General features: G+C 31.7%; 5 protein-coding genes across 13 annotated transcripts in view; 3 read left to right on the plus strand and 2 right to left on the minus strand.

Moving 5' to 3' along the window:
* LOC108752555 (spectrin beta chain, non-erythrocytic 5) overlaps positions 1 to 7,830 on the plus strand; it is a 66,220-nt gene extending 58,390 nt beyond the window's left edge. For 3 of the 4 annotated variants that reach the window (XM_018493434.1, XM_018493431.1, XM_018493432.1), the window contains 12 exons: positions 263 to 1,996; positions 2,173 to 2,541; positions 2,652 to 3,734; positions 3,821 to 4,047; positions 4,137 to 4,240; positions 4,815 to 5,045; positions 5,116 to 5,393; positions 5,557 to 6,052; positions 6,191 to 6,340; positions 6,440 to 6,514; positions 7,028 to 7,056; positions 7,373 to 7,606. In XM_018493434.1, coding sequence (XP_018348936.1) covers positions 263 to 1,996; positions 2,173 to 2,541; positions 2,652 to 3,734; positions 3,821 to 4,047; positions 4,137 to 4,240; positions 4,815 to 5,045; positions 5,116 to 5,393; positions 5,557 to 6,052; positions 6,191 to 6,340; positions 6,440 to 6,514; positions 7,028 to 7,056; positions 7,373 to 7,606 — 5,010 coding nt within the window. Of the gene's footprint in view, positions 1 to 262; positions 1,997 to 2,172; positions 2,542 to 2,651; positions 3,735 to 3,820; positions 4,048 to 4,136; positions 4,241 to 4,814; positions 5,046 to 5,115; positions 5,394 to 5,556; positions 6,053 to 6,190; positions 6,341 to 6,439; positions 6,515 to 7,027; positions 7,057 to 7,372 lie in introns of all 4 variants that reach the window. The other variant, XM_018493433.1, reaches the window with a different exon arrangement.
* A 1,943-nt stretch (positions 7,831 to 9,773) lies between these two features.
* LOC108752648 (THO complex subunit 7 homolog) lies at positions 9,774 to 11,395 on the plus strand. Its single transcript, XM_018493647.1, has 4 exons — positions 9,774 to 9,786; positions 9,957 to 10,381; positions 10,675 to 10,863; positions 11,317 to 11,395. Exons 1-3 carry the CDS (start codon positions 9,774 to 9,776, stop codon positions 10,804 to 10,806), a joined length of 570 nt encoding a protein of 189 aa, XP_018349149.1. The 3' UTR covers positions 10,807 to 10,863; positions 11,317 to 11,395.
* On the minus strand, positions 10,956 to 12,511 carry LOC108752647 (alpha-ketoglutarate-dependent dioxygenase alkB homolog 6). The gene is made up of 5 exons (XM_018493646.1): positions 12,326 to 12,511; positions 12,079 to 12,255; positions 11,681 to 11,788; positions 11,324 to 11,422; positions 10,956 to 11,233 (listed from the first exon to the last, which is right to left on the minus strand). Exons 1-5 carry the CDS (start codon positions 12,371 to 12,373, stop codon positions 10,979 to 10,981), a joined length of 687 nt encoding a protein of 228 aa, XP_018349148.1. The 5' UTR covers positions 12,374 to 12,511; the 3' UTR covers positions 10,956 to 10,978.
* Positions 12,512 to 12,514: 3 nt separating this feature from the next.
* Positions 12,515 to 20,317, plus strand: LOC108752646 (lisH domain-containing protein ARMC9-like). Of its 6 annotated transcripts, XM_018493644.1 has the most exons (20): positions 12,515 to 12,912; positions 13,371 to 13,453; positions 13,553 to 13,714; positions 13,781 to 13,925; positions 14,016 to 14,086; positions 14,284 to 14,514; positions 14,647 to 14,837; positions 14,912 to 14,998; positions 15,080 to 15,284; positions 15,379 to 15,549; positions 15,639 to 15,887; positions 16,342 to 16,653; positions 16,764 to 16,894; positions 17,990 to 18,074; positions 18,163 to 18,404; positions 18,569 to 18,668; positions 18,751 to 19,202; positions 19,390 to 19,457; positions 19,914 to 19,947; positions 20,197 to 20,317. In XM_018493644.1, the coding sequence occupies exons 2-20, from the start codon at positions 13,421 to 13,423 to the stop codon at positions 20,315 to 20,317; spliced, it is 3,090 nt and encodes a 1,029-aa protein (XP_018349146.1). In that variant the 5' UTR covers positions 12,515 to 12,912; positions 13,371 to 13,420. The 6 variants fall into 6 exon arrangements, with proteins under 6 accessions (XP_018349146.1, XP_018349140.1, XP_018349141.1 ...); XM_018493638.1 differs by having other exon boundaries at positions 14,912 to 15,284; XM_018493639.1 differs by having other exon boundaries at positions 14,912 to 15,284; positions 19,399 to 19,457.
* Positions 20,318 to 20,884: 567 nt separating this feature from the next.
* Positions 20,885 to 23,954, minus strand: part of LOC108752488 (uncharacterized protein DDB_G0271670-like) — a 3,382-nt gene continuing 312 nt past the window's right edge. Inside the window, exons 2-3 of the mRNA XM_018493332.1 lie at positions 23,251 to 23,308; positions 20,885 to 22,204 (exon numbers count right to left, since the gene is read on the minus strand). Coding sequence (XP_018348834.1) covers positions 20,934 to 22,204; positions 23,251 to 23,308 — 1,329 coding nt within the window. The 3' untranslated portion in view covers positions 20,885 to 20,933. The remainder of the gene's footprint in view (positions 22,205 to 23,250; positions 23,309 to 23,954) is intronic.

Genomic DNA, 23,954 nt, shown 5'->3' on the forward strand with positions numbered 1-23,954 from the left:
TTAATAACCATAAATTTATTCAATAACTAAGATGATAGTAATGAAAATTTAATACAGCTATATCTGTATTTATGATTATTATTTTCAGTTATTATATAAATAGCTGATATCTTTAATATATATTGCTCATATATTAATAGAATTTCAATAAATTTCGAGTTTAATATTCAATAAGCTGCACTTCATATTTTGTTTTAAATATGATTTTAAGATTTTTTTATTTTAATTTTTTTCATTTTTATATTATTTTGTGTCATTTTAGGAACATAAGATAGAGGCGCGAAACTTGTCGCATAAATACCCAGACAAGGCGTCCGAAATAAACGGAATATTGTCCGAACTTCAATCTAACTGGGATGATCTACAACGTGTGACTCGACAACGACGCGACGCTTTGAATCAAGCCTATACATTACACAAGTTCCAAGCTGATCTGCATGAATTGGATATTTGGGTGGCAGATACTATCAAACGCATGGATGACTCCGAACCACCGACCACTATATCCGAAGCCCAAGCTGTACTAGAACTACATCAAGAAAGGAAGGCAGAGATTGACGGAAGACAAGATATATTTAAAGGCTTAAAGGATCATGGCCATAAACTCTTGTCAATCAACCATGATGTCAAGGATAATCTCGAACATTTGGAAGAACTCAGACAAACCTTGGGAAATGCTTGGGATAATCGTAGACAAAAATTAACGCAAGCGCATCAACTGCAATTATTCAAAGAACAAGCCGATCAGGCTGACAGTTGGCTGGCGACGAAAGAGGCATTCCTCAACAACGACGATCTTGGTGAATCGTTATCGGGCGTCGAGACGCTGTTACGTAAACATGAGGAATTCGAAAAGATGTTAGCATCTCAATTAGGACGTATTGAAGAGCTCGAAAAATTCGCAAATGAAATCCTATCGCGTGAACACGCAGATGCAGGTATAATAAAGCAGCGACTTGCTTCGGTTTGTACCAGAAGGGACAAATTGAAAAACAGTGCAACAGCCAGAAGAAAGAAACTTTTGGAGAGTCATCACTTACACCAGTTCCTCAGAAACATATATGAGGTGGATGGTTGGCTACATCAGAAGCAACAAGTGGCGGGCGATGAAAATTATAGAGATTCCTCGAATTTGCAAAGCAAGATACAGAAACACGCTGCATTTGAAAGCGAGTTGATGGCAAATAAAGGGAGAGTTGCGGCAGTCGTCAATGAGGGCGAAGCGCTTATCGAGGAAAATCATTACGCCTCGAAGGATATACAGGAACGTTTAGATGAATTGGAAGCAGAATGGCGTCTTTTGCAAGAGACTAGTGAGCTAAAGAAGAACCGGTTGAATGATGCGTATCAAGCCTTGCTATTCGGCCGCAGTTTGGACGAATTCGAGACGTGGATGGATGAAGTTGAAACTCAATTGCAGTCAGAGGATCATGGCAAGGACCTATCGAGTGTGGCGAATTTGCTGAAAAGACACACTAATTTGGAGAACGATGTGCTCGGTCACAACGAAGCGTGTGAATCTATCAAAGATACCGCCGCCAGCTTTCAGAAATCAAATCATTTCTTGAGTGACGAGATTCAAAAGAGAGCATTAGTTACGATCAACAGATATCACAGTCTTCAGGAGCCGATGCAGATACGCAGGGATAATTTAGAAGACGCGAAGTTACTGCATCAGTTCGCGAGAGATGTCGAAGATGAACTGCACTGGTTATCGGAGAAGGAACCATTAGCCGCAAGCAATGATCTCGGTAGCTCTTTGACCACTGTACAACGATTACAAAAGAAACACCATGCTTTGGAAGCGGAACTATTGTCCAGAGAGCCTGTAGTAGCTTCACTGGTTAGCAGAGCGACTGTGATGATTAGAAGTGGACACTTCGCAGCGGACAAGATTGAACAGCTGACTAAAAAGTTGCAAGAGGAATTATCACACCTTAGAGATTTAGCAAGTGTCAGAAAGTTGAGATTACTCGACGCTGTAGAGTCACAAATGGTAAGAAATCTAATATACTTTTATTAATACAAAATTAATCATTATCATTCTCTTGTTAATTTATAATAATTGTTACATAAAAGTAACGTGAATAATTTCAACTTTTAATAATATAATGATTTAATAGTTTTGATCATTTTCATACACATAAAAAAAATTAAATTTGCTGTTTATAGTTTTATGCCGAAGCCGCGGAAGCTGAACAATGGATTAGAGAGAAACATCCACAACTTAGTTCATCTGATCATGGCAAGGATGAAGACTCTGTGCAATCTCTGCTGAAGAAGCTAGAAGGCATTGAGCGTGACCTGTCCGGTTTTGAAAACACGATCGATAATCTGAAGAAACTTTCGCGTGGTCTAGTCGAACGTCATCATTTTGATAGCAAGAATATCGCGCAAAAACAAGCGGATATTGAATTTAAATTTAAAGAATTGCAAAAATTGAAAGAATATCGACTACAAAGATTATCGGAAAGCGAAAAGTTTTATAAATTTATCAGACAAGCGGATGAAGTGATTGAATGGATCGGGGACCAAACAACGGTAAGATAATCAAGTAATAATTGCATAATTTTGCCTTTTATACACTAATATATATTTATAACATATCATGAAACTAATATTGATATAATTATTAAATATTATAATTAAAGATCGCCGCATCGGAAGACTATGGATGTGACGTGGAACACGTGGAACTGCTGATCCAGATATTCGACAATTTCCTAGCCGGCTTAACGACCAGCGAAGGACGTGTATCGGCTGTACTCGACGAAGGGCAAAGGCTGATCGAGCAGAACAATCCCGAAAAAAGCAAGATACTTCAGAAAATTGACGAAACAAAACAACAATGGGAGGACTTGAAAGAATTGGCGCACGCTCGACAAGACGCGTTGGCTGGTGCCAAACAGGTTCACATGTTTGACAGAACAGCCGATGAAACTATCTCTTGGATACAAGAGAAGGAAACTGCTCTCAGCTCGGATGGCTATTGCCAAGATTTGGAGACAATTCAGGCACTGGTAAGAAAGCATCAGGGATTTGAAACTGACCTGGCGGCTGTGAAGGAACAAGTGGAGAGTTTGATGGAGGAAGCGTCAAGATTGATTGAACTATTCCCCGATGCGCGTATACACATCAACGTGAAACATCAGGAGGCGGAAGCGGCTTGGGCCGAATTGTTGGAGCAAGCGGCGCAGAGGCGAAGCAAACTAGCTCAAGCGGAACAGTTGCAGACCTATTTGGGCGAGTATAGGGAACTGATATCTTGGATAAACGAAATGGTGGCCAAGGTGACAGCGCCAGAATTAGCACGGGACGTTCCCGGTGCCGAGGCGTTGCTTTCCAGGCATAACGAGTACAAATCAGAGATTGATACGCGCGAAGAAGCCTTCGAGAAATTCTATCGAACCGGACAGGAGCTAATCGAGCAGGGACATTTCTTGGCGAAAGAGATCGAGGACAAAATATCGGTATTGCAACAACGTCAACAGATCTTAAAGGATACATGGCAGAAGAGAAGACACATTTACGAACAGAATTTGGATACGCAATTGTTTAAGAGGGACGCCGAAACTTTGGAGAATTGGATAGTCAATAGGGAGCCGATGCTGCAAGACGATAAATTGGGAGAGAGTATTTCACAAGTAGAGGAGTTAATAAGAAAGCACGAAGATTTTGAGAAAACTATACAGGCGCAGGAGGAAAGATTCAGTGCGCTTAAACGGATAACGATGGTAAGTTTATCATTTAATACAATGAAGATAACGATTGTTGATTAGTATTGTTGAAAGCTTACAATATAATGTTTAATATCATATAGCTGGAAGAAGCCTTTCAAAAGCAGCAAGAGGCGGAAATGGCTGCGCGCCAAGCGGAGAAAGAGCGTGTCGAACGCGCGAGAATCGAGGAACGGAAACGTAAAGAGGTACAAAGGATAACTGAAGAGCGGAAACGCGAAGAGGAACGTAGGCGGTTATTAGACAATTCTCATCGCGCACAACACGATGAAGTTAACGGCTCAGTTGACGAACATGAATCTGCGAATATGTGAGTAAAAATTAAAACTCCACACAAGACTAATTATATTTAAAATAATAATCTGATGTTTTCACAAATATCATTGACTTATTCATTAGGTTATCTCCGCTGAAAGGTGCTATCAGTTCCGAAATAACAGAACTTGCGTCACCTCAGAAACCATATGGTCTATCGCATATGTTTAGTGAAAAATTAAGACGAGGTACATAATATTTATGTAAAGAGCTTAATTAATAACAATGTTATAAGTAGGAATATATTTGAGGAGTAGACTTTCGAAATGCGTTTTGTCCAAAATTTATAATTTTCAAAGAAAGCCACCAGGAAATCACGCACGTTACAGAAAATAACAATTTGCTAGTCAGTAAGACGTGAAATGTTAAACAAAATTGCTAAACTATTTCTGGTAATGTTAAACAAATAATTTTGTTTATTTCTAGTTAAAGAACATAATGCACTTGAAATGTCTAGACATTTTTCAGCACATAAATTGATGATGAAAAAAATCTTTTTTACATCGTAGCTTTTTTACATCGTAGAGTAGCTAAAAATATGAGTTTTTCAACATTGAATACTGCCATCTCTAACTCAAAAAAAGGGGTTTTAGACAAAATATATTTTGGAAGTCTGCTTCTAATTTTGATTTTGATTTTGATTTTGATAACCAATGATCGATTTTGATTGTAAATATCGAATTTAACATATTCACCGTCTTACTTTTACTGTCAGTATAAGAAGATTTTATGATTGATTATACCATACACAAATTTTTTCAGCAACTTCGGATATTAAGAGGGCCGAAAGTATGAAAGTGGATACGAAAAAACCAAAACGAACTCCGAGCTTCACAACCAGACGAAGAACGCAAAGCTTCCGAAAACTGCAACGAATGGAGAACATGGACGCCCTGCGACCAGTCGAGATTCAAGGTCTTCTTGAACGAAAGCACGAGCTTCAAAGTGCTGGCAAAAAGGCAGCCGTTCGATCGTGGAAGCAGTATTACACTGGTACTTCATTAAATAAATGTAAAGTGTTTCCTTATTCTTTAAACTTATTCTTATTTTACAATCATTTCAGTATTGTGCGGACAACTGCTATGCTTCTTCAAGGATACAGATGATTTTGCGTTAAGCAAAGCGGCCACTGCCCCGATAACAATTTTCAATGCTATATGCGAGAAAGCAGATGATTACACGAAGAAGAAAAACGTATTTCGATTGAAGTGCACGGACGGTTCGGAATTCTTGTTTTTAGCACCAAGTCAAGGGGAGATGGAAGACTGGGTTAATAAGATCTCGTTTCATGCAAAATTACCGCCAAGTATGCAGCTCTTAAGCTACGACGAGTCTCAAAAGGTTTACAATAAAATCATTATATTTTTACAATTTCTATAAACTCTCTTTTTAGGAAATATTATTATTTATTCAATCTTTTAATCCTTTAATCTTTCATATACTTTATTTCAATATCCTACAAAATTTGAACTATAAAAGGTAAACTTCTATTTTTCAAATTCAGATGCAGCAAGAAGGCTTCCAAAGGTTACAGGGTTCGAAGCTCGAACATGCGGATGACAACGCGTCAACCGGAAGTAGCCGCGCTTCCACACCGGAGATGGAACGCAAGAACTCTGTGATTAGGCGCGATCCCATTTCACCAAATCAACACTCACCCAGCTCGGTACAAATAGAGTTCCTGCAGATGCACCGGCATAATCAGCAACGGCGTAACGACGCGCAAAACTCCGAGACGTTCTTGGCGTCACAGAGATCCGACCAACCACAGACTCAAACGGAATTTCTGCAGATGCACAGGCAACAGCTACTCGCGCAGCAGCAACAACAGCAGCAGCATCAGTTGATACAGCAAGAGCAACTGGCGGCTCAGCGGGATCAATATCAACAGAATTCCGCGATGCTGGGAACTGACAAACCACCTATACCGCCGCGAGGAGCTCCTCCACCTATCCCTATGCGTTCCAGCTCGGAAAATATGGTGCAATACAGACGAAATGGTATGCTTTTTTAGATAAAATGTATTTTACATTGTATTCACATCTTGTATTCAATAATTTTTCCAAGCATTCAAATATTATAATCTATAATTTAATATTTTTTTATGTAAAGTTTATTATGTTATTATATGTACACAGATATAGAACATCATTTACCACAAGGAAGGCCTAATGTCTATCAACAACGAAGCGCAACATTAAATCACAATGGTTCCAGCCAGTATTCATCGAACGAGCAACCAGTATGGCACCGACAAAACAGTGTCGATCTTCCTCTACAACATCAAGGTACGTCATTATTGTATATAAATTAAAAGATTCAAAAGGTTTAGGAAAATTCTATTCGATATTTGTCGATATTCGTGAACGTTCATCGTCATTTTATAGAATTAGCACCTCCATTGCCATCGAGTGCTCCTCCGCCGACTAGAATGGTTCAGTGGAATATTCCTCATGATTCTGGTCAGTCATTATAAAACAATCACATTCGATAAAAGGAGATCGATGTGAAGACATCGCATGCATTCATTCTGCATTTATACACATAATACTTTTACTTTCATCACTCATCTACATCCGCATCTTATCGAAAATTTTTCTGCATTTGGCAAATTGCTTGGCAAGGGATGTAAAATGCTAAAGCAATGTGAATCAATTATAATATTTACATATGTATCTAAACTTTTAACTGAAACACAGTCATATCTCAAAAGATTAATACTAACAGATTTCCGTTATTTGTGTTTATAAGCACTTCAAAAATTTTAATTTAATGTCGCATTTTGCCAATATATCTGCACTTTGATTTTCTAACTCTGCAATTTATATGATTGATAATAACAATTGTAAATAGCTGTTTATGGTATAATAACAAAAAATTATTTTAGCAGAATTTTCTAATTAAATAATGCATCAACTTGTGACCTCAATTTAACGGAATGAAAATGTTTTAATTGTATTTTTTATCTGTTACAGCGTATGGGAATGTACCAAACATTAGGCAGGTAAGTTTCTACTTTTCAAATTCATATTAAATAAATTAAGTTAAATTCTTTTTTTGTTTTTTTTTTAAATTAAAGAAAAAAAACTTACATATTTTTTATTTACTTTACGAACTTTATGAAACTGTAACTACTATTATATTTGTAATTTCTTTTTGTAAAATGTATATTTTAGAATATTACTCAAACTCAATATATTATATCTAAATTTAAAAAGGCTGTTACAATAATCATAACGATTTCTCAGTGTCATTGCAAATTTATAAATTTCACTATCTTTCGTTTATAAGCCCAAATGATGATTCATATTCTTTTACAGGGTGTGCAGCAACAAAACAATGCTTACACTGGTAGACCGACATCGTTACCGCCTTATGTCGCGCCACCAGCAGCTCCACAGACGCCTCCAAGCATCGCAGTAATGGACACTAGAAGAGCATCAGAGAGTGGATCAGAAAGTGAGCAAAGTTCGGGTGGTAATCGGAAAGATTACAAACGAAGTTCCGTATTGAGCAATCTATTCGGTAGACGCAAAAAACCCTCTCAGACGTAACACAGTTTCCAGGAGTCTTACAAAGCGCATTTATATATAGATACAATATACGACCTTTCATACAAGATGTATCTAAACGTGATGCAAAAAAAAACAATCTTTCTCGTAAAACGATCGACAAAGTTCCTTGATTATTTTATCGGAGATTTAAATACATGGTTACGTTCGTTAAACACAGTACATAGTAATTTATTTATCTTCTTTTGGGAAGTATTATATTAATTCCATTCAATTTGTGTGCAGTTTTAATATTGAACTGATAGCAAATGATTAAAAAAAACGCGTAAATGAATATACAGCAAATTTTCCAATATTCCCGATAGAAATCGATCAGTGATTATAATTAAAATATATTCCTACATATAAATAAGTAAAAAAATCAAAAGTCATATCAAAGAGTCAAAAATATAAATATAAAAATTAAAATTTATATTTTCATCAATAAACTTTTGATATTGAATTTAGATAATCGCGAATTATTTGATTTATGACTTTATTGATGGATCTTTGTACAAATATGCGAATGTATCTCTCATTTGCATATATTAAATTCTTTAAATTATGGAATATTTGTTGACAATCATTGAGAGATTATTATTGACGTTAGATAAATATTTATTTCATAATAATTCTTTTACTTTAAAATTAATACAATAATATGTAATACTTATTATACAATAATACGTACTACTTATTTTTGTATTTATTAATATTTTGTGAAAAAAAACATCTTTCAAAAGACATGACAGTTGAATGATGAAAATTTTCAATTACATTGAAAAAAACAAATATACGCCTAGTTTAACATAGCATTTTATACTCAACGTTAGTTTCTGCTTTAATATTAATGAACTTTGTTTCTAACTGTATAGTATACCGAATGATGAATTTGATGTGTTAAAGAACTCTGAGAGTGTCAACGAATACAATGACGTTTTGTATAATATTGAAAAATTACAATTCCGTAAAAGAGAAAGAGATAACTACTACCGGGTTTATTTGAGATGTACCTGACTTTAAGAACAGAGTAGGATGACTTCTGTTTTCGGAGAGTATCTTTTTCTTTTTTCTTCTTTTAAGTTAAAAGGTATCAACAGAAATGTTAAAACTACCAGAAGGGTATAATGTTTAAGTTGTAGATGTCATAATATATGTTGCAAATATTATATATTTGAAAACCCACATGTGGGACCAATCGTAATGTATTAGATACCAGAGATAGACATATTTTTGTGATGAGGAAGACGAAATATTATATATTTGCGAGTGTTACACCATTTCTTATAATAATAGTGATACGAAATGTAAAGTGTATTTAATACAATATAATACAAATTGCGTACTATGCAGGCGTATTATCGTCGTCCCGTATGTAGTTATAAAGAGAGTGAGAGAGAAAAGGTAAAAAAATATAATATTATGAAAACAAAAAATTCCATATTTATTTGAAAAACCTGAACTACATTTACAATGTCTAAAAAATACGTTATTATTTTCATGTACAATTAACTCGTTTAAATAACGGCAATCGTTTATATTTACAAGATAAATGAAATGTTTGAAAATCGTTATATACAGATTGCATAAAATTATTTATTATAATATTCAAATTCAATTATTATTATATTTATTAAATGCAATAATCTCTTTATTTTTTTTAGACATTTTTTTACAAATATTAATTTTAAGAATATAAATATAAAAGCACTTTCAATAAATTTACATTATTTTATGTCTAATTTATAATAATTCTAATATTTAAAGAATAAATTTTTCTTTTATTTTTTGTGCTAATATTTTTTCTAACTTGTACATACTTGCACCCATGATGTAATAAGAGATGAAACGTTCCCGCCAATGCACAATAAAAGAGTGAATTTGGACCCAAATTTGGTTGGCTGTTTCCAGTATGCTATCGCCATTATACGCAACATTTCACCATAGGCCTGTTCTTTTTGACTGAACTTTTGCTCCTGGAGAAAAGAAAGAAAGAACTGGTGCAAAAATTTAGCCAAAAAGAACAGGTCTCATGCTTGCACCTGCACGATCTACACTCTGCACTCAGTTAGTTGCAGTCAGTCTCAGTCTCGATTAAGGATCTTAAATTTCTTTTTAGTATAAATTGTAATATTTTTTAGTTACAACTGTTACAAATATATATCTAACAATGTCTAACGATGGTAAGCTTTTTTTTAGTAATATGTTTACAATATTTACTGCTATAAGTAATTACAAATAGTACTTGTATAATAAAAGGTTATATGCATTTTTCTTTCAATAAAATGTATATTATATAAACGTAATGTATATATGTAAAACGTATATATTTTTTATTTATAAAAAATTTTAGAAGAAGTCATACGTCGGCGACTACTCATAGACGGTGATGGAACAGGAGACGATCGTAGAATTAATATGCTATTGAAATCATTTATAAAATGGATCAACAGTTCCGATGTGGACAATACGCTGCACGAAAGAATGCTGTCGCAATTAGCACAATGCGAATTTGCACAGAAAAAATCCAGATTAGTTTCAAACATGAGTCGAGAAGAATTAAAAAGCTACGAGGAGCTGTCAAAGGAAATTGAAGTACAAATAGAGAAGGCGAAGGAAGACATTGAGAAAACTAAAGCTGAACTACAAGATGCCAAACGTGTGAGAAAAAATAGAATAGAGTATGATGTACTAGCCAAAGTCATTAATGAACAACCAGATCGTTTGGAAACACACATCAAGCTTGAGACATTGCAACAAGAATTAGGCGCTTTAAAGGTTTGAAAAAAAAAAAATATATATATATATTGGCACATATAATTTTTTCCATTTGGAATAATTTCAGTGTCTCTACAAACACTGAACCATGATTGATTGACAAGCACAGGGAATAACATATTTTAATCTACTAGAAATCATGTATCAGAATACATACAATTTCTATAATAGACTGAAATCTATTATTCCTTATTCCAATTATCTATTCTTTTGTAAGCATATCAGTATGTTTAGAGCTCACTGGAATACTTGCAAAAGATTAGTTATGTCTTATAATCATTTTTCATATACAGGAAAAATCAGAACAGTTGGAGCACAAGTTAGAAATGCGTCGTAAACAATTCCATGTTTTAATATCCTCCATACACTCTCTACAAGGAATGTTAGACGAGGGTGATGAGGAAGTAATGGAGGAAGTAATGTGAGCCTTGAGAATGACACAAACAACACTGATATGCAAATATCATGTGATAATTCATAAAGTAAGTGTACTTCATATAAATTAGAATGAACGACAGTCATAAAACATAATATACGACAACATTTATTATTTATTATAATTATATGTCTTCCAAATTTTAATGATGTACATATATATCAAAAAATTTTTAATTTTAATTTGCTAGTTTTCGGCACGTGCCTAATAGTTAAAGACACTCTAGTATCACGTTTTATTTCCTCTTCTGTAAACTTTTTTGCACACATATGTAGATTCTTTATCGAAGATTCTGATATGCTATCTGCATCTCTTTCTGCTATAGAATGTAAATAATTATAGTACAAATCCTTCTGTAGAATTAACAGACTTCTGCGTTCTAGTAGTAAACTAAATTCTAACTTGCATTGTTGTTGCTGTAAAAATAATATAAATCGCATTAAGTACAATTACATAGCACACACATTTTTATGTAGCAATTTTCTTTATTATGTTTCAGTATCTACCTCTGTCGTTTCAAGTCGTTTGTAAAAGTCAAGGATTGTATGAGAACCACAACTGATAGTAGTTACAACAGGATAAAAAAGTGGACCATCCGAGTGTGCCTAATGAAGGCATTATGTTAGTATTCAGTATATGCTACTCTATTGTGTACATACTTTTGTATTTTTTCTATTTTAATGTAGATAAATATAATTTATATTAGTATAAAAAAATTCTCGAAATTCAAAACAAGTTAAATAAAAAACTTGGCGCTGACTCCTACAGCCCTGTCTTTTATTTAATTTGTTTGTTTAATCTATACTTTATAATAAAGAAAAATATGCAATATAGTATATCTTTGTCTTTCATCTCTGACATACCATTATTCCTTGTCCAGTTAAATATTCGTTAATTAAAACGTGATTAGGCAATACTTCTTTTTCAAAGACATTCAAAGCTATCACTTTATCAATATATTTCTGAAGCCACTAAAATATAATTTATCAATGTTTAATGCATTCATTTAATAATTTTAAAATACTTATAACAAATATACAGAAGCTTTTAGCCTTTTTTCATTTCTAAATAAATTCTAAGACTGGGTCTACAATGAGTCAGTAGTTTATAGTTGTTGAGTCAGAAACAAGTCTAAAGGAGAGTCAATGAGCTAGGATTGATTGAAATCGTTGAATCGATACAGTTGACCAGCAGCTAACTTTTAAAACTACTCATTTTAGACCCAGACTATAATTGTTAAGATATTTCACATTCTATCTACATCAGGAATCGCTTCCGCTATCATCCCTTTGGGATGTGGTATACCACCCCAATTCTGTAATCTACGGTGGCTTAATTGTGTCCATTTTGGTTGCGGTACACTGTTTACGCATTTTATGATTTGCCTCTCTTCTTCCTCAGTAATAAAATTCGGTATGTAACACGCAGTGTTAGGTATCTGTGATTTGCAATTCTTAATGAAATATAACCTCTGAGTTAAATGTAGGAATTAACAAATGAAAGAAAACCTCTGAGATAATAGCGTTGTGCAACAAGGAACTCTGTTCTTCCGTCATTTTTATAACTTTTCTCGATGGTAATAATATACCAGCTATATTCCATGAAATATGCTATCACGGATCGATAAGTGTCATTGAACGATAATGTAAACAGCTATGACAGTCGAGGGCCGCGTGCACACGTGCGCATGCGTGCGAGGGAAAATGACGAAACTTGACAATTTGTAGAACTAGCAGAAGTCTCCTTGGTCGTAGGTACGCAGGTGTAAACGTCAAACGTTTGTTTTCTTCCGCGGATCACATGGCGATGGCAAATTACTAACTCCGTTACGCGAATATCGAAACGTCGTGATACAGAAATCACTTGTGACAACGTTTAACAAGCGCGAATTTTGATAGTAAAAAATGGAGCTCTGCTGCGGCAATCGCGAAATATATATTGCTGCTGTTGCTCGAGTACTGATCAATAGTGTATTTGCATAAAATCGATTAATGAACCTAAACTGACACGCTCTCCGCGGCATGAGTTTATCAGAAAAATACCTGCTGAGTTACGTGTGCGAGAATAAATTGAACAATAATTGAATGTCAGTGGGGTAAGTAAACTAAGCTACATATTAATTAAATGATGATTTAAGCATCTTCATTTTGATATTAATTAAATGGATTATTTAAGTTGTGTTTACATAAAATATATAAAAAATTACACAAAAGCCATTTACAATTCATATTAAAGAAATAAAGATAAGAATTTCTAGGACAAATGAGAATGCATAGTTAATAATAAAGCGTACATATATTAAGTTTATTCTTATTTGGAAATATAAATTACAATTGGATATTATTTACAATAAACTACAAAGTGTAATTTATTTCTAAGTAAAAATAGACTCAATGTGCTTCTTAGTTATTAACTGCACTTAACCCATCTAATTCTCATTTACCCTAGAAACTTTTAACTTTTTTTTATTTTAATTGGAAGTTCTTAGATTAATATGTAATTATTTGATTGTAAAGTTTTACAGTAGTCTCTTCATAATGATGATACTTTTAGGCAGAATAAGGTACATATATAATTACTGAGTTGTGTCTACAAAGAATCAAATGGCTGATAAAAACATTGAAGCAATCCATAAGGTATAATTAATAATATTTAACATTTAATGCAATAACTTTAAGATCATATTTAGACTGATTTGTATATTTTTTTAATTTGTATTAAAAAACGATTCGCAGTTTCTTTTGGATCATAATTTTGAAAGTACTGCTGAAGCTTTAATTCAAGAAGCTTCAAAAATGGGTTTTCAAACTTTGGAATATAAATTAGGAGAAGTAACAGATCCTTATGTTCAACTAATACAATGCTACAATACTGGAGATTATTCAACGTTTTTTCAAGTAAAAAAATACTTATGATCAACATTGAATACCTACATATACTGTGGTATATTTCTTTCTTTCTAGTTGTGGAATAACTTGTTCTCCAGTAGTATTAAACAATGTGAAGAATACAAAAAATTAACATTTTATTTGCACGTATACTTTGCTGTACTACCTAAACGTAAATTACATACCAATCAATATAAAAAATATGGTAAAACAGATAATGGTATTATTATTCATATGCAATAGTATATTAGTATTATACATAATTTGATTTATTATTCAACATTGTTAAAAAATTTTTGTTATGGATTAGATCTACCATCAGAAACAAATACACTGAAATTGTCTTCAATAGAAAATGATCTTTTGGAAAAGTGCAAAGAGGTAATTTGAATTTTTTTTAATGGAGAAATTATCTTCTGTGTATATAGTTTTTTTATATATTTTCTTATTATTTTTAAATGTTTAAGTTTAATATGATAATTTATATGATAAAATATTTAATTATATTAATACTTTTTTTATACATAAAATACTTCCGATAATTTAATTAGTCTAAGAATATTATTAATAATAAACAGAACAATGCCGTTGAAATTGAACAAAATATAAACAGCAGTATGAAGCAATTACAAGATTATTTGGACGGAGATGGCAAAGAATTAGAATATGATACAGAATTACAGCCATTTTATGCATTACCGTTTATAGAAGATCTGTATACAAATACTTATTTCTCTAAAATGTTAGAACAACATTGGGCCGATGAGCTATTAAAAAATCTACATTCGTTTATCACACGTCACAGACAAGTAAGCAAACTTGAACTGTATATTTATATATGTATAATACAAAAAAATATTGTACAAAAATTATAAATAATATTGAATTTGTAAAATTTGAGCAATTTAGACAATATAAACTCCAATAAAACGCAATTGCAGAATTTAGTACAAGTTCATACAACCATGCCAGCAACAAAAACAATAGTTATGGAATCAGATGTTGCACAAAATAAGACTAAAAAGATAAAAAATAATATACCGATTGTGCCAAATGACAGAGATTTACCTATATTTCTAGATCACGACGAGGAGCAGTATTGTTTTTCTAATAAAACAAATTTAAAATCAAAGTAAAATGTCTTTCCTCTGATATTTTTTAATAAAAAAATTAGAAAATATCTGATTCGTATATTATCACTTACAGAAGCACACAAACGCATATTACTGGAAGTCAAATTACAATGAATAATTTGCCAGAAGATATAATAAATCCGGAAGAAAGTGTTAGCAGGTTGTTGAAAATGCACAAGTCAGACAAAAGATTGATTCAATATAATCGTGAATTAGTAGTAACCAAATCTCATTTGTGTAGTATACATACAAATTATGAAAAACTAAAAATGAGATTTCACAAGTTGCACGCGGATTATCATAAACTAATAGATGTTGCCGGGGAATTAACGATGGCATTGGAAAATTCAGTGAAAGGGCAAGATGTTGATATACAACGAACACTCGAGATTTGTATGAAGATATTTCCAGATTTATTTAATCAAAATATAAGAGAGACTTCGTATGTAAGTAAAAAAGGGAGAAAAAAGAAAGAGCTCGTATATTCTTCTAAAACTTTTCTATAAACTTTTCATTTTTAATGTATGGCTTTTTCGATAGCCGTCCTTGTTACAACTCGACCGTATTGATGTAAAAGCAATTACACTGCCTAAACTTGATGTCACAGCAGTACCGATATCTCCCAAATTATTAGATTATAAAAAGATCAAATTACATCTAATTAACGGAGATGTAAAGACAAAGTTGTTGCTGTTACAAGCATTGCGTTGGGTATTAAGATGATTAATAGCTTTACAATAGTGTAATACAATAGTGTAATATCAATAATCTTTAAAAAAAAAGCACATCTATATTTTTAGAAAATAACGCTCGTGCAATCAGCAGAACAGGATGAAATCCTACACGAATATATAAGTCGTGATTTGTTGGGACTTCACGGACAGATTGCTAGCGACAACGGCAAGTCGATTCTACCGTGTCTGTTGACAGCGGGAGAAGCTTATGCCAGGCATCTTTTGCAACAATTCACTGCGCGATTGTTAAACACCTTGGCATCCTTCAGATGCGGAAGAGATTACCTATCGGTTGGATCCTCTGTTATAAACGTGGTATGTTTTTACATAAATTAACAGTATAATCACCCAATTACTAATTAAAAGTAACATAATGTCTGTAGCCGGTATTCATAGTTCGTTCTTATTTTAAGATTGTCTTAGGTAATGTCTTAAGATACTAATATGTGGCTTTGTGATTACCTTATGACTTAAGACTGTACTTAAGACGATCTTAAATATAAGTTCCGACTATGAATACTGCTCTATATTATCTTATCATATAATACATAACAGATGTTACATAACAGTTTCATTATTAAATACGAAATTATACATAGATATTACGTTACTTTTTGTCGACTGGGACATACTGTTCTTTTTTTATCTATTTAATCATTTAGATTTAGAACATCAAAACCAATGAGTTTTAATATATTTATCAAAAATTCATAAAATGATCGTAAAATTGAATAGCATTAATAAAAATTGCAATCATCTCGATATTCAGACCTTTGCTTGTCTCGACAATAATTACGCTGACGGAGTGGATCCTTTTGCTTGTGACATGATGGTGGCGATGTTACAAAAACTATCTTTACGTAGACAGCAACGAATATATATGATAGAGAGTGGACTGTTGGAATGGTTGATTAATCATCTACACGATAAATGTCGCATCATAAGTTTATATAGGCTCGAATACGCTACTGCACTTTTAATGAATTTGTCGTTACATCGGTTAGCACAAGCCAGAGCGTCCAAAATATCTTCATTACTCATGTCTACTTTGATCGTTCTTCTCTCAATAGATCATACATCTGTGAGTAAAGTTACGCATTTAATAAAATTATTTCAGAAAAGAAAAATTTTATTTCAAAAATTTAATACAAAAGAGATATCTTTAAAGGAATTTTTCGTATCATTTATTAGTCATTACCGTACATCAATGGAGCGCTAAACAATTTTTTGAATAATCCCGTAATCAATGAGGAAGCAAGAAAAATTAAGCGTTCGAATATATCGGAATATCTTGGTAATAATCAGAAATCTACGGAAATAAGGTATATATTTACATAAAATAAAATATTCACATAAAATGAAAGTTCTAATTCTAAGGATAGTAATTTCCACATTTTTTTTAAATATATAAAATAATATATTATAAATGTATATTTAGTAGATCCGTACAACAAATCAAACTAACCAAGACTCATAAATTAAAGAACTGGAAAGGATACGGGTAATAAAAGTCAAGAGCGCAGAAGACGTCGCGCAAATAATATATCTATGAAGTGTGAAATTTTTTTTTTCACTAAAACGCACATGTTTCGGCTCACTTTTGAGTCCTTCTCAGAGACAATACAAACTAACATAAATAAACTGTAAATAAAAATTATCCTGTCATGGTGAGCTTCCCTACCTCGAGAATTTAAATGCCAGAATTAAACCCAAAAAGAAAAAGAAAAAAGAAAAATGAACAAAAATAAAGAAATAATGGAAAATATGAAAACTAATTTATCAAAAAACTTTAAGATTATTATTGATTATCCCGAAAATAAAGACTCATCCTGATCGCAAATCACAAACTATATCGCAAACATTACTATTATGAATTATTCAAAAACCGGTTCGTGATATTTTGGCCAGTCAGTATCAGACACAGTAAGTCACTTTTAGTTTTAACTAGATTCAAGAAGAAGTATTATTCAAGATTACAAATGGAAAAATTTAACATTAAAACGCTAATCAATTTCATGAAAATGAAAGTTGGAAAGTAATCAAAAATCACGCCAGAAAGACTCATTACTGCGTATGAACAACACTGACGACAGAATAATTTTTATTCACAGTTTATTTATGTTATTTTGTGTTGTCTCTGAGGAAGGCAAAAGTGAGCCGAAACATGTAAGCGCGTTTTAGTGAATAAAGAAGTTTCACACTTCATAGATATATTATTTGCGCGACGTCTTTTGCGCTCTTGACTCCTACTGCCCGTATCTTTTCCAGTTCTTATATTTAGTAGATTTATAATTTATATTTTTATCGAAATTGCGAATTTTTACTTTGATATTTAGAACATTCATATTCGTAAAAACGATTAAAAAAATAATAAAACTTTTTCTATCTCTTAAATGATAATAATTTTGGTATAATAGAAAGCATCTAGATCATGTACTGAGGATACAAAGATGTGAAAATGTTAACACACCGCAGAATGACGAGACAGGGGATGATGATAACGTAAGTAAGAAATGCAAATACGAAAATACTATATGAATATCGATGATACCGAATACCGAATAAATTTGGACATCTAACATTTTCATAGGAAGACTTGGATGTGTTGGAAAGTGAATTAGACGAAAACGATCCATTGCAAAATTATATTGGCGAATTGAACGGAGAAACATTGCTTGCAATGTGTTACAGCGTTTCTTCGAAAATTTCTCAAGATACTGTAAACACGGATACGACTTTACAGCAAATATCTACGCTGAATTCTATCGATTTTTATGGCAATCAACACAAGAACCACGTCTGTAATAAACATCCATCATATCATACGCTAAGGTACTTACATATACATATACAAAACCTAATATTATAGCTACTCTTTTTACATATAGAAAACGGCCAAATTGGTCTTGACTTATGTTTAACAATATATCATTATATAGAAATTACGTATGCCTAACTGCTAATTTAATATTATATAATAATAATATATATGATAGGTATAATATCAAAGTGGAAAAAGAAATATTACCGAAAGAAAGTTATACTAAACAAGCAATCTTTACTAAACTGTCAGATTTGTCCAATTTCTCTTTGAAGGTATAATATCTAAAATAGATTTACGATATTGACTTAATTTCTACTTTTTTATTTATGTGATAATGTCGATAACACTTTTAAGGAACAACAAATTGTCACAAACGGCACGAAAAAATCGTTTTCTACACATAAAGTTCAAAACATTGCAAAAAAGATCGTCGATACCGAATCTTCCTTAATTATGAGATATAATAACCAACCATGTAAAAAACAAGAGAAAAATATAACTGTATTAAAAAATATAATTTGGCCAGCAAATGCAATCAGAAAGAACAATCGTTATGAATTTGATTACGATAAACAATTTAGAACAGAAGTAAATTCAAGATTTAGAATAAATAATAATATACAATATCAGTCCAAGTTATGTAGATTAGAGGATAAGATAAATACAAGAAAATTGTATGACGAGAAATTCAGAAAAACAAAATTAGAAAAATTATCTTTAGAAACGATGAAATCTTTTAAGCGAAATTTCACTGAAAGAACAATACCCAACGATACAATATATTTATATAAAAATCGGACTTCCAAGTGCGTTATTAATCAAAGAATAATTAATTGAAGTATAATTTAAACGCGTGCATTGCACGCAAAAATAATTAAGTAAAATATATAATATAGTCGTTAGTGTTAAACTTATTTCGTAATTAATCTTGCAATTAAATTTTTATGTGTAGTTATTTCTATAATTCATTAGTTAACAGATATCAATTTACAGGGATAGCAGTGAAACTGCAGTAACATCTTCTACAGTTCTTGTACCCGGTCGTGAAAATGGCCAAGCGGGTATGTATACTTCACATTATTAACTATTGTTTGAATAGTAGCATATTCAGTATATTCCTATTGTCGTTTGAAACTGACTTCAAAATTACGAACTTGGCACATTAAGAGAATAATTCACAAACAACATTCAGTGAAAGCTTTACAACTTTCCCTATATACGCAGAACCTTGAGAAAATTGGAGCACGTAACGAAAGTGATAGAAACTCAGATAAATATTAACCAGTTAGATGACACATTTCAAAATTGTTAGAACTATTGAAAAAACACCTCCTGTCGTTTGAAACGATAATTTAGAATACATCATGACATTTGTTATGAATTTAATCCACATTTTTCCTGTAAATTTATGTTATATACATTAAGAGATGAAGAAAAATAATTAGAGAAAAATAAAAAATTTTTGTATTATATATTAATTATAATTTTAGTAAAATTTTTTAATCTGATTTTTACAGAAATTCAAGAGAAATTCAGTAGTATAGCATCGCTGTGAGTAATATTTTATGCAATCATTGCTGTTGTGCACCTCTCACAGCTTTTGAATATTTATTTTTCAAGCATGTGCTTTGTATTATTTATATGTTTTGTATATATAACGTTATCATTTCTATTATATAGCAATTTATGTATTTTTATAAATGATATTAAATAAATTATATTAGATTTATTATTTGTTAAAAAATGCTTCTGCTTATTCGCACCTATTATAAATCTATTTAGTAATAGCATTATTTATAGGAATAGTAATAACTGTAACAACAATATAATTAACGATATTTCATGGAAAAATGATCCAGAACTTGCTAAAGAAGAAGAGGCATTTTTAGCTAAGCCTAAATTATCAAGGACTCCTCCATGAATATATCATCGAAAAGTTAGATGTTAAATTATTATATAATTTTATTATGTCAAAATTGTAGGATTGGATATGTGTGTTATAATATTTTTGTTATATCAATTCTTACGTATATTTATCATAAATAATGGACAAATGTGATTTTCAAATATTTATTTAAAATAAATACATATAGATTTTATATGTGTTTATTTGCTTTATATAAGTTGATTAATAATATTAAATAGATATTATAATTTATACTAAGGAACTTGCTAAATATTTGCCTTTTATATTAATTAATTGGTTCTATGAAAAGAAAAGACACAGGAGAAGGAGTCTTGGCAAACAAAACATATCAAGAACACTTATTCATTAATATTAAATATATGACATAGTACTTATAAACTTCCTGAAGTATTTATCTTATATAAGAAATTGAATAGGAAATATAAAAATATAAATAACCATTTGGATATTTACGAAAGATGTACAGATACTTTTATTCTGAATAATGCATTGAAAAAATCCTTATAACATACTTATAAAATAAATATATATATATACAAATATCTTAAATATTAATGTTTATTTTATTCTCTAAATATGATCTTAAATCAAAAGTTAATTAAGGATGTTGTTAAATAAAAGTTGCAGACTTTTTTTGCACAAATACAGGATTGACCATCCTGTATCGTCTGGGTACAGTGGGACCGTCATTGTAATTACTACTGCCAGTGTATCCATCAAAATTCGACGAAGCAGAGAAACCATTTACAAAACCACTCTTACTCCTGTAACCACCGTTGCTGCCAGCATAAAGCGGATCCTCGGAGTAAACACGACCAGTGTAATTTGGTTTATTGTTCTTAATTATAATAACTTTCCCACCACCCTTGCCATAAGGCGTGTAATAGCCATCGCGTTCTCTCGACACATAAGTTACGCTGCTATTCGGAGTATAACGAGATAATTTGTAGCCGTATTTATTCAATTTTCCCGAAGAATAGGTACCGTGTGCCTGGGAAAAGTGACTGCTCAACCCGGAATCTCCAGATATGAACGACGGTACGTCGCGATTGAAGCTCACGTGCCCAGGATTTCCCCGCGTGTAACGCGTCCCGGATGGAATCAAGTAAATGCCGCCGTTGTGCTTGTTGCCTCCTTTCAAGTTCAACGGGTCGTTTTTCTGCTTTCCAAACGAGTACTCGCTAGTCAGACCGCCTGGCGAATAAGGCGAGTAGATGTGATCACTTTCGGAATAGCTTGAAGAGCCAGACGAATCGAGATATCCCTGTATGCCGTTATCAGTAGAACTTTCAGGATAATTGTCTGATATCCGGGTTGGCCTGGAATATCCGGAATAAGCGGGTATTCTTTTATTGCTACTGCTACTGCTGCTGCTGCTGCCGCTGCTGCTGCCGCTGCTGCCGCTGCTGCTGCTGCTGCTGCTGCTGCTGCTACTAGTAGCCGCGTATTGACCAAAATCAGAGTCTTTGTGAGTCGAATCGCTTGCGTACACATTAAAAATCGATTCCCCGTTATTATTAGCGTCAATATGTCCTCTGAGTGGTGCAGACGTTGGATAAGTGGGTTTAGTGTAAGGTTCACTAGCAGAATTCTCATAAGTATTGGAATATCCTGCATATTCATTTCCTTGATCGTTCGCGGAATATCCATTGTAACTGTTTCCTACGTCATTTCCTCCGATACTACTTTGATGTCCCTGATTACCGATGTTAATTAACGAGTGAGCGCCGACATGATTGGGTAATTTGTGATTGATGTCTCCAGTAAAAGCACCGTAAAAGCTTCCACCGTTTCGATAGCTATCCTTAGATCCCAAGTATCCATTACTAGTAACGGTGTTACTGTAATCGTACCCATTGCTACCGCTAGTAAAAGAGTAGCCTACAAAACGAAATGGGAATAGATTGAAGCTAATTTATTTCTAATTGAAGATTTCAATATATTGTTAATGTTCTAAATTCTCAGCGAACATCAACTAACAGTAATAGAATAGAATATTTTATTCGCTTCAGCGTACAACTAACAGTAATATAACTGTTAGTTATAATTTCCCATTCAACAATATCATACTATAATATAATTAATAACATGTAGCTTATGTACATGTAACAGTTATATTTATTGAATGAGAAATGATGACAGTTATTGTTAGTTAATGTTTGCCGGGAAGTACTGTGATTAATCTTACAATCTTAGTCAGGGTCGAGAAGAAGAGTTATTTGTAACATCATTACCGTTATTATTACTTTTTTAAAACAGCGGCTGTTATTTTTTTTCTGTCTGTAATAGTAAAATGTAACGTCGTTATATTTTACAGTAATGAATTCGTTTATAAAAGTAACGGCTTTAATTCCCTGTTGTCTTTTTATCTATTCAATAAATATATTATTTTTGATTGAATAAAAATATTTTATTTGAATAGAAATTTAAATATTGAAAAATATTTTGTACTTTATATCTTAGGCTGCATTCCGATAGTTAATATTAAAAATCAATAGTATACATATAATGTGTATTATAAATTTTTAATAAAATTTATGTTTATGAATGTAAATTCTTAAAAATCAATATATAGTCAATAATAAATATGAAGAATTATGCAAAAATTTATATTACATAAGTTTAGTATAAAGAAAAGCTTATTATATGTATAAAAATTGACTTAGAGTTCTTTTTAATATTGATTATTAAATAATATAATTTTTAAATCTAATATTTAACTTTACATAACGAATTATACACTTTCTAAGTAACAATAACGATATTGTATTACTTTTTACAAAAAATATTAGTTTATAAAAGTAACGTATTATCGATAGTGTTGCGTTATTTTTATAAAATAATGTTCTCAATTTTAATTTTAATATGCATGCAAGATTTTTACGAAAATACAGGAATATAGAAAGCAACATAATAGCAATACATACTGTTCAGAGGCGGTTCTGCATTCGCAGCTATCATACAATAACAAATTACTACTGCGCTCTGAAAAGATAATTATGAAAAACTAATCAACATATTACCTAATGTAAAATTAAAAGAATACTGTTGCTATAATCACACATTGTTCTAATAATTTAAATCAAAATTTTTTTCAGAAAGCAAAGTAATATACATAATTTTAAAATTGTGATAATACATCAAAATTTCATTCAAAATACTTCCTCTAAACAAAATATACTTATAATAAGAGTATATTATGTAAATCTGAATAATTAATTAAATATAATTATACAAGAAGAATAGAATATATTTTTATTTCTTCCATTTTTATTCTTAAATACTGACAAACGACATTTAACATTACGCGCAATATTAAACACAAAAAGATATTGTACTATGTTTAAATATTATAATCACTAATTGTTTAAAATATTTTAAAAGTTCATATATCCGTTCATAAATCTATCATAAGTTCATCATAAGCATCATTTATTTAAAATGTATTCTGCATTCTGCTAAAGTTCAATACTTAACAATTAAGATCATCAAATTAAAAAAAATTTGATTTGCTTATTACATGTATAAAGTCGTTTCTTTGATAAAATTTTATATTTTTCAAAAGAAAATAAATTCTTGTTTTGAGTACATAATAATCAATTTTTTAAATTTACAGGAAGTATATTTTAAG

This window comes from Trachymyrmex septentrionalis, unplaced genomic scaffold, assembly GCF_001594115.1.
Source record: "Trachymyrmex septentrionalis isolate Tsep2-gDNA-1 unplaced genomic scaffold, Tsep1.0 scaffold60, whole genome shotgun sequence".
Taxonomy (NCBI): Eukaryota; Metazoa; Arthropoda; class Insecta; order Hymenoptera; family Formicidae; genus Trachymyrmex; species Trachymyrmex septentrionalis.